The 9,550-nt window shown below is 43.8% G+C and overlaps 1 protein-coding gene across 1 annotated transcript in view; it reads right to left on the reverse strand.

Annotated features, from left to right (window-relative positions):
• The window catches only part of LOC140225081 (cadherin-related tumor suppressor-like), a 209,148-nt gene extending 200,614 nt beyond the window's left edge, over positions 1-8,534 (reverse strand). The window contains exon 1 of the mRNA XM_072302583.1: positions 3,273-8,534. Within this exon, the coding sequence (XP_072158684.1) occupies positions 3,273-8,534 (5,262 nt within the window). The remainder of the gene's footprint in view (positions 1-3,272) is intronic.
• Between the last annotated feature and the right edge of the window lie 1,016 nt (positions 8,535-9,550).

Here is a 9,550-nt window from a genome sequence, read left to right on the forward strand (position 1 = left end):
GAGAGAACAACTCGTGGTCTTAAATTGACGACGAACAAAGTCGTTGACATAGTATACTCGCCACGGAATGCAAGTTTTCCTCTGTGAACATCAAATTAGTAGATGCCGATTGATGCTGGTCTAATATTGGGACGTTAAAAAGAGACATCAAGATTCCATGATATCTCTCGAGGATCAATCAAAGGCAGAAATAGAGCCACAAAACGCAAGTTGGCATTTTTCTAACCCATAGGTATGCCTTTCGTTGTATTTAAATGTCCTTAATATTTAAATCTGAAGCCATCTAAAAAATGCCAAACTATGCACGATAGCTCAAAGGCACTGAACTTAGAATAATACGACAAAATGAGTAGAAAAACTGATTCGGATCAATGCACATGAAAAGAAACTATATTTGCATCTGATTAATTGAAAAATGAATGAACTTTCAACAGAATAAGATAAAAGTAGAATGAATAAATATACGTTCAATGACTTCCATTTCGAAAATACACAAAAGACATGTACAGTGTACATACGTATTCACTTTCTGAAACGAAAATATGCAAAGACCCAAAGGAATGAGAAAAAAGTTTCGAACCCATTGGGAGACAATGCGGTAGCTGTAACCATTGGAAGCCATGAAAACCATTGCTGCATTCGTCAAAAAGGTGAATAGAAATGCATCTCTCGCGAGAACCGCTTACGTTCCAATTGAGAAACTACCTACCTAGATGTACAATCGGCCATTAAATAAAAATTTCCTCGTAATAATTAATTTTTCTAGATTCAGGAAACGTCGGGATAAAAATTCGTTTGATACCGGCTTTAGTTTTTAGTCTATGTTCTTGTATGTATTCTTTTGACAAATAATAAAATGCACTGGAAAAAAAAAACACATTGGATCTAGAATCCAGACTCTTAAAAACATTGACAAGAGAAAATACTCTTGATTCAATCAGATTTTTGCTTCGATCAAAATGAAATCCGCTCAAATTAACATGCTTGGTTCTTGATTTAAGCAAAAATCCGATTAAATCAAGAGTATTCTTTCTTGTCGATGTTTTTAAGAGTCTGGACTCTAGATTCATTGCAATGTGTGTTTTTTTTTTTTTTTTTTTTTTTTTTTTTTTTTTTTTTTTTTTTTTTTTCTTCCAGTGAGCTACTCAAAAGTGTTCATCGTGCTCTACCTATTTCATTAATAATTTGACCGTCCAAAGATCGTCGGGCAAAAATGACTCAGGGATGCAAAAATGTATTGTTGAGAGTTTGACTTTTAAGACTGGGTGCAAATTATATTCGGAACAGAAAATCAGGAACGAGCGGAGAGAAACTCAAATTTTTCAAAAAGCAAGCTGATTTGTAAAACCATCTCGTAAGACTCAAGGAGCACCACTGCTCATTCGGGAGGTCGATAATGACGGTTAAAAAACTCCCTTTTCAAAATTTGTTGTTTCCGCGATTTTTCCTGACTGCTTTAAACTTGCTCGTTCTTTTTGACGCAATATTCTTTGAGTTTCTCACCCGATAATTTCAATAAGATTCACGGATAATACTGACAAAACTAGTTTTGGAAAGCATCTCAATAACCGATACATAAACAAAGAAATAAATAAAGCACAAGGAATAAAAAGTTAGTGAGAATTATTGATCTATTTACTGAAAAAAATATAGTATCGACGGAGAAAATCCGCAACTATGTATTTTTGTTTGCGACATTAAACTGCTTGTCAAATTTGACTTTCTGAATGGAAAACTACTAAAGCTGTAACTTTTTCTGAGGCAGTATATCAGCTGTGATTTAAGATATGTTTTTAAAACCAAATGAGATGGCCAAACTCCTGATTTCTCTGGAGACTTTAACGAACATGTATGAAAAATGAACCTCTTGTATAACTTACACCTTTCGCCCGATCGCCTAAAACCTAATAGTCATACATTTTCAAACCAAATGATATGGCTAAACTCTCGATGTTCCTGGAGACTTTAACGCACGTTTATGAAAAATCAACCATTCTATAAGTTAAACTTTTCACTCCATTGTCTAAAACCAAAAGATCTTGAATTTTTAAATCAAGTGATGGGGCCAAAAAGTTTCGATTCCCCCGGAGACTTTAACGCACGTTTATTAAAAATTCACCCTTTTATAATTTTAACTGAGAATTCTGCAGTATAATTAATTTATGTGTCCAAGAGGCTTTTTAGCCATGTATTTTACAGAGTAGTCTGTTTTTTCTTATTTTTTTTGAAGCACGGTGGTTCCGTGAACTTAGAGGATTCGCATAGACATTGTCAAAAATTTTCCATTTACCGTAGGCAAAATCTTGCCTTTTAGTGATTAATTGTCGAGATCATATTACTTCTGCTAATTTTAACAAGAATTAATTGTTAAAATACGATTCAGTGACTATCACTTACGACAATTGTGCTTACACATCACGTGCTATTTAATTAGGTTTCAAAACGTTCGGACTTTCCTTGACAGGAATTTCCGGCGTTTTTAGGTCATTATTTCGATTGTTTATGTCCAGAAAATTGTCAGAAGAAACCAGAATCATATAACATCGCGATTTAAGTTTGAATTCTCGACTAAGCAGATTCAGACCCTATGTTTTTTAATCAAAACTGCTGTTCTAAAGCTGTAAATACGGCTTTCAGAAAAAAGTCGACGTATCTTTAATCCATGCGAAAAAATTGTGATACATATAACGCGTGACTGTTAAAATCCTTTAGGCATTGATATTTGCATGTTTTTGCTAAAAATTAGAAGCATTTAAGTCTGATTTTAATGTTTACAGTTGTCGTAGTCATAATTTTTTTAAATTAATACTCACGCATGTTTTTATTTTTCACTGGAAAACTTATGCACATTAATTCATTTCTTTCTGTGCAACAAAAATTTTCCTCAAATTTCAAGTAAAAAAAGATATATGACCGGTCGAAAATGAAAAAATAGAGTCGAATTTCTGGACTTTGAATGAAGCTAGTTCCCTACAACTGAAAGCAATGCCAACAGGGAATCACCCAGAAAAATTCAAATTGATTCCCGTGTTTTTGCACATAATTAATCAACCAGGCTTCACAACACTGCTACTTAGATACCTATCAAGAATGTAATTTCATAAAAAGTTTTGTGTCACAGTGAAGATATTGTGTCCTAGTAAAAATATTGTGGCACATAGTGCGTTCTTGATGGCACCAAAGACACAAAAATGAACCGTGAGAAAAACCAATCCACTGTTCTTATTGTTAGTACAGGGCTGAAATTTATTTTAAAGATCAATAAATCTTACCTTTGTTTTTTCGGTTTGAGGCTCTCTGGCGTTGGTAACGATGGCGTAAATCTCCACAATGTACCAATCAGATCCGGCTTCGCGGTCCAACACATCGGCCGTAGAGATTATTCCTAACTTGGTATCGACGTCGAAAAAGCGATCAACCTGCCGGCCTCCTTGGCCGGTCACATTCGTAATGTAATACTCGATTTGTGCGAACTTATTATCCTTCAGTTCGGCCCGAACGGTGAGGACCGAGGTGCCCGGTGGCTGGTTCTCGTAGACGTTGGCGCTGTACTCTTCGTTCTCGAAAACCAGGCCGTTTTTCGGGCCGACGGCGAAGACGGTGATGTAGGCGTCCGAGGACTTCCTATCCGACTGGACGGCTTCGTCGGTGGCTTTGACGGCGATCTGATAGCGCGGTTCCGGGTGTCGGATTGGGTTCCGGAGGGTCACCGCACCTGTCGTTCGGTCCAGTCGGAATAAGTCCGTGTTCCCGCTCACGAGATCGTACGTGACGAGTCCGTTCGTGCTCGAGTCGGGGTCACGAGCCAAAACGTTCATGACGAGCCGGTTGTCGTTGGAGGGCGATGGCAGGACGGCAGCGTTCATCGAGACGAACGAGGGTGCGTTATCGTTAACGTCGACGACGATGACAGTCACGAGCTTTTCTGCCGACAGTCGAGTGGATTCGGGTAAAGCTTGGTCAGTCGCTAAGACTGTGAGCCGGAAAGTGTCGACCAGCTCTCGGTCGATGGGCAGGAGGGTGTGGATGACCCCTGTCTTGGGGTTGATCTGGAAGTGGAATCTCCCAGGGTGGTGGATGTCTTCCGGTTCTTGCTTTGTGATTGCGTAGGTGATTTTACCGTTGATGCTCGAGTCTGGATCCTCAGCGGTGGCGGCCGTGATGGGTGTATTGATGGGGATATTCTCAGTGATCTGGCGGACGAAAGCCGTGTTCGGGAATGCGGGTGCGTTGTCGTTGCAATCCTCGACGGCGACGGTGAACATGATCGTTGTTGACAGTCGGGGGTTGCCACCGTCGGAAGCTGTTATGTTCAGGACGTACGACGTTATTTCCTCGTAATCGAGCTTCTTATGCAAGAACAGGGCACCGGTGACCGGATCGACGTGGAAAGTGTCACGTCGATTCCCAGATCCGATCGAGAAAACAATTTCGCTGTTGACACCGAGATCTGCATCGGAAGCTTGGAACTGGATCAGCTTTGAGCCGATCGGGGTGTTTTCGAGCACGGAGATTTTAGACTCGGTCTCGGTGAATTCAGGTGCGTTATCGTTTTCATCCAGAATATCAACCACGATTGTTGCCGTGGAGCTTAGCTGGCCGTTTAGTGCGGCATCATGAGCGATCACTTGCAGTACGAATCTGGACGTTGTTTCTCGATCTAGCATTTTCACTACGCTGAGCTGGCCGGTTGCTTCATCGATCGCGAAGCACTCCTCTTCATTTCCTTTAGAAAGTAGGTAGAAAACATCCCCGTTGAGCCCCTCATCGAGGTCCGTGGTGAATACTCTCACGACTTGAGTGCCGATGGAGGAACCTTCCGACAGCTGAACTTTGTAGGGCTGCCTCAGGAATTGCGGTGCGTTATCGTTCACATCCGTGATGTAGACGTTCACTCTAACTTTGTCGCGGAGCCGAGTCAGGCCGTTGTCACTAACGATGGCTTCGAACGACACAAAATTCTGACCCGAAACTTGGATCAAGTTTTCTCGATCGAAGACGTGTAGCGTTTTGATGAAGCCGTTCCGCGGGTCGATGACGAAGTCGTTTTTTGAATCCGATAGCGAGAAAGTTAGCTCGGCGTTTCTACCGATGTCCAAGTCTGTGGCAGTCAACTTGCCGACGAAAGAATCGGGCGGCTCGTTCTCTTTGATTCGGAAGTTGAACGTGGAGTTGGTGAATTCCGGGCGATTATCGTTCTCGTCGATTACGTGGATAACGACTGGAACGATGGAACTGCGAGGCGGTTTTCCATGGTCGGTTGCCGTTACGACTAATGAATAATAATCCCTCGTTTCTCGGTCTAGCGCACTTTTCACGTACATGAAGCCGTCTGGGAAAACGCCGAATTTTCCTTCTGCGTTACCTTCGGAAATGGTGTAAGATATTTTGGCGTTTTCGCCAAGATCGGCGTCAGATGCTGCCAATGCAAAAAACCTGTCGTTCACTGGAGTAGACTCCAACAAAGACGTCTCGTAAGAGGTATGGTCAAATACTGGAGTGTGATCGTTTACATCCTCAATTATAACAGAAACAGACTGTTTGGATGATAATGCTGGTTCACCGGAATCCGTGGCTGTTACCTCAAGATGTAGCACGGTGCCTGCTTCCGCGTGTATTGGCCGATTCAAGGAGACAACACCGGTCGCTTCAAAAATTCTAAACTGGTCGGCTGGGTCGGAGGATAAGCTGTAAGTTACTCTACTGTTTATGCCAGCATCTTTGTCTTTCGCTCGAGCGAGAAATACTTCCTGTCCAACGGCTGCATTCTCCGGAATTCGAATTTGATCCTTTTTCTGCATGAAGACTGGCTCGTTGTCATTAACGTCGAGCACCGTAATGTTGACTGATGTTTTGCCATACATGAGTCCCGATCGTGCTATCACATTCAAACTGTAAGCTGACACCGCCTCTCGGTCGATCAACTTGGCCGTTCGAATCAATCCGGATCGTTCATCGATTTCGAAATTCATTTTCGGATCACCGTAGACTATTTTGTACCGGGGAGGTTCAGTTTTATGCTGGCTCTCAAGTCGCACCTTCACTCGACCCACTTCGCGGTTCTTCATTGGTGTTTCTTCGTTGGAGTGATCCTCCGTGATTTGAAATGAGTATCCAGTTGGGTGATCGAACTCTAGATTTTCCACATGCTCATCTTTTATTATTTCAACCACGGCATCTTCCGTCGCCTTCTTGTCACCCTTGTCCCTGGCTGAGACCCTCATAGAGAAGAAAATTTTTGACGACTTGGTGAGAGGAGCTTTCAGTGAGATGTTGCCGGTTTTCGGGTCGATTTGAAAAAATCCGTCACTGCCGCTCTCAATTGCATAGTTGATTACTGCATTTTCACCCTCATCCTTATCAGTGGCTACAACTTGCAAAATACTTGTTCCAACTTCAGTATTTTCCTTCACACGAATTACATATAACAAGGGATAAAATTCAGGGCTATTGTCATTTACATCCAGCACATTCAAAGAAACTGTAGCAGTGGAAGATTGGGGAGGAATGCCCTGGTCTTTGGCGATGACCTTGATTTCATAGGAAGATATTTCTTCCCTATCCAGCTTCGATCTAGTGGTTAACTGGCCTGTCAACGAATCGAGATAAAACATATCAGGATACAGCTGTTCAATTTCAGGCAACAAACCGTACGTAACGCTGCCGTTTGTGCCTTGATCGTGATCTGAAGCTGTCAGCATAGCGATCAGTGTATTGGCAGGGGTGTTCTCAGAAAAACTCACGTTCAAATGTTCTTGAGAGAACTGCGGCCTTTCGTCGTTTTCATCCAAAATCATTACTTTGAGCTGTGTGAAAGACCATTTAGGGTTCGGACCACCGTCTCGTGCTGAAACTTTCAGTTCGACGGTCCCTTGCTTTTCTCTGTCCAGAGCTTTCTTAGTCACAACAAGCCCGGTATGCATATCGATATCGAACCACTGCTGATCATTCCCTGAGACAAATGAGTAAAATATTTCAGCGTTAACACCGGAATCTTCGTCCGCAGCCTTAATTCCGGCAACGTAGGTTCCGGGTGGTGACAATTCGCTCAAAATTACGGAGTACTCACTTTTTTCAAAGACCGGTTCATGATCGTTGACGTCATTCACGTGGATGATCAAAAAAGCTGTTGCAGTGCGGGGAGGACTGCCTTTGTCCGTCGCTACGATGGTTAGATTGTATTTGTTAATGTGCTCACGGTCTAAAATACCATTAACGCGAACGATGTCAAAACTCTGCGTTGACTCCAATCTAAAATGATTCATTTCGTTTCCTGACCGTATTTCAACAGTAGTTTCACCATTTGAGCCCTCGTCGGGATCTACGACTGAAACAGCAGCGACAACTGATCCATTCAAAGCGTTTTCGTCAACGGTCGCCTGACCCGCAGTCGATGGGAAGTATCTGAATTTGATCATGGGATTGTGGTCATTGGCATCGACGAGGTTCACAGTGACGTAGGTTCTGCCATCTTGCCGCGGCGAGCCGTGGTCTCTTGCGAATACGGTGAAAACGCAGCTCTTCGGGCAGCCACTGCCGGCTTTCTGCTGCAAGGTCTGGGGGCAGTTTTGGTACGGACAATCGAGCTTTTCCGAGGTAAAAATTTCACCAGAATCAGGATCTACGGTGAATTTTCTTTCACTTTCGGAGAGATAGTACGTGATTTTAGCATTATCTCCGATATCACTGTCGGTGGCCAGAACCTGCAGGGCTTTCGTGCCAGGGGGCACGCTTTCATTCAAGGAGACACTGTAATCGCTGTGGTCGAAAATTGGAGGATTATCGTTGACATCTAAAATGGTTACGTTCACTTGAAGATACCCATGGCGAACGGGCGTTCCTCCGTCCTCTGCAGAAATATTCAGCTGGTAAAAAGCCTGAGTTTCCCTGTCCAGCTTGCCAGTGGTTTGGAGATGGAGGTAGGTGAATACCTCACCTTTTCCATATGCTGTTACTTCTAATCGAAATTTTTCATTGGTGTTGCCAGCAACTATCTTATAGTTCTCCGTGACTCCATTTGGCCCACTATCCCTATCAGTGGCAGCATCAAGCAGTAGTTTGGTCCCTGCGGCTGCACTTTCAGAGAATGAGACTGATATACTAGGTTCGGGAAATTCAGGTGCGTTATCATTAACATCAATAACAACAATTCTAACCTCTATAGGATAAGTTGGCTGACTAGATAAAATAACCAGATCGAACCTGTCGTTGACCAACTGTTCACGATCTAGCACGACGGTGGTTCGTATTTCGCCGGTGGTGGAGTTCAGGGTGAATTCTCTGGGCGGTTCGTTGAACCGATAGGTGAACCCTGATTTGATGGGTATGGACCCGACGATGGTTCCTCTGGGCTGACCTTCCAAGACATCCAATTGAATCCTAGTGTCCACTGCTCGTGACTGCATTTGAGTGTCCCCCGGTATCATCGGGGATCGCTTCTTCGCCGGTCCAGGGCCGGGGCCCTGAGCCGCTATCACAAGGCATTGCACTAATATTAGGCAACCTGCAATGCACCTTCGCCGAACGCACAACATTGTACCGTGTCACCTGTTCTGAATCATGGTCACTAAATAACCGCACTTGCACCGGATTCAACAGCGACGCATCGAGCTGCATTCATGACTTTAGTGAAGAGGGAACACAAAAGTAAAACGGACGATTATTTACAGTAATTGAGGCGAAAACACCGAAAGACCCGATTTAATATTTCAAAACAATAGAACGGCACTTTTTTGGGTTTGATAAACACACTTGTAGAAAATTGAGCACGGTATCAATACAAAATCATCATTCAACATAAACGAAATGGCAAAAGAAGATCATTGGCACTGGGTTGATTTCCAAGAGATGAAACAGAGGCCGGGGTGCGGCGCGGGCCGATCGAAAACAACGCGAGGCGCAGGGTATGTTACGGCGATCACAAGACAAGAAAACAACACAATCGTTATTGATGAGAACTAAGCGAAAACGGCACAATCTTAAGCTCCGCAACTCCGAGAGGTTAACATTATAGTAAAGAGAGGAGGAAATCGGGAAAACCGAACGGGACACGAGACTGCGACGCGGTGGAAATTGTGGAGAGAGGTTAAAAAACTATGGTAAATGTGGCCGGGGTGTTGCCAGGCAGAGGCAGGAGCACAGCCTCGATGGAGCGGGAGCGATACGCGTCGCGCGTTCAACGTACGGGCCCGGGAGACTGGCGTAAACTGGTGCTCCTCACAGAGTTGAAGACTAACATTCTTGTTGCCTCTCCCCTCGCCCGCCGGGGATTTTACAGCCGCAAATAGATGGGCCACGGCACAAGAAGTATTCAAGATGGCGTTCTGTCTCTCGGGCTCTCCGTCTCTCTCGCGCGGCCGCTCTCCCTCGCTCCCGTTGTGGAAGAACCGTCCGGTCGAATTTATGCGCGGCTTTTTTTTTCTCTCTTCTCCTCCTCCTTTCTTTCTCTTTCACTCGTATGAAATAAAGAAAAGAATGTTGAGAGCCGAGAGTTATTCCCATCCGACCTGTCCTTACAACCGTAAAGGTCAGACCCTCCTTTGGCCTGGAC

The sequence above is a fragment of the Bemisia tabaci genome, chromosome 7, assembly GCF_918797505.1.
Source record: "Bemisia tabaci chromosome 7, PGI_BMITA_v3".
Lineage (NCBI taxonomy): Eukaryota > Metazoa > Arthropoda > Insecta > Hemiptera > Aleyrodidae > Bemisia > Bemisia tabaci.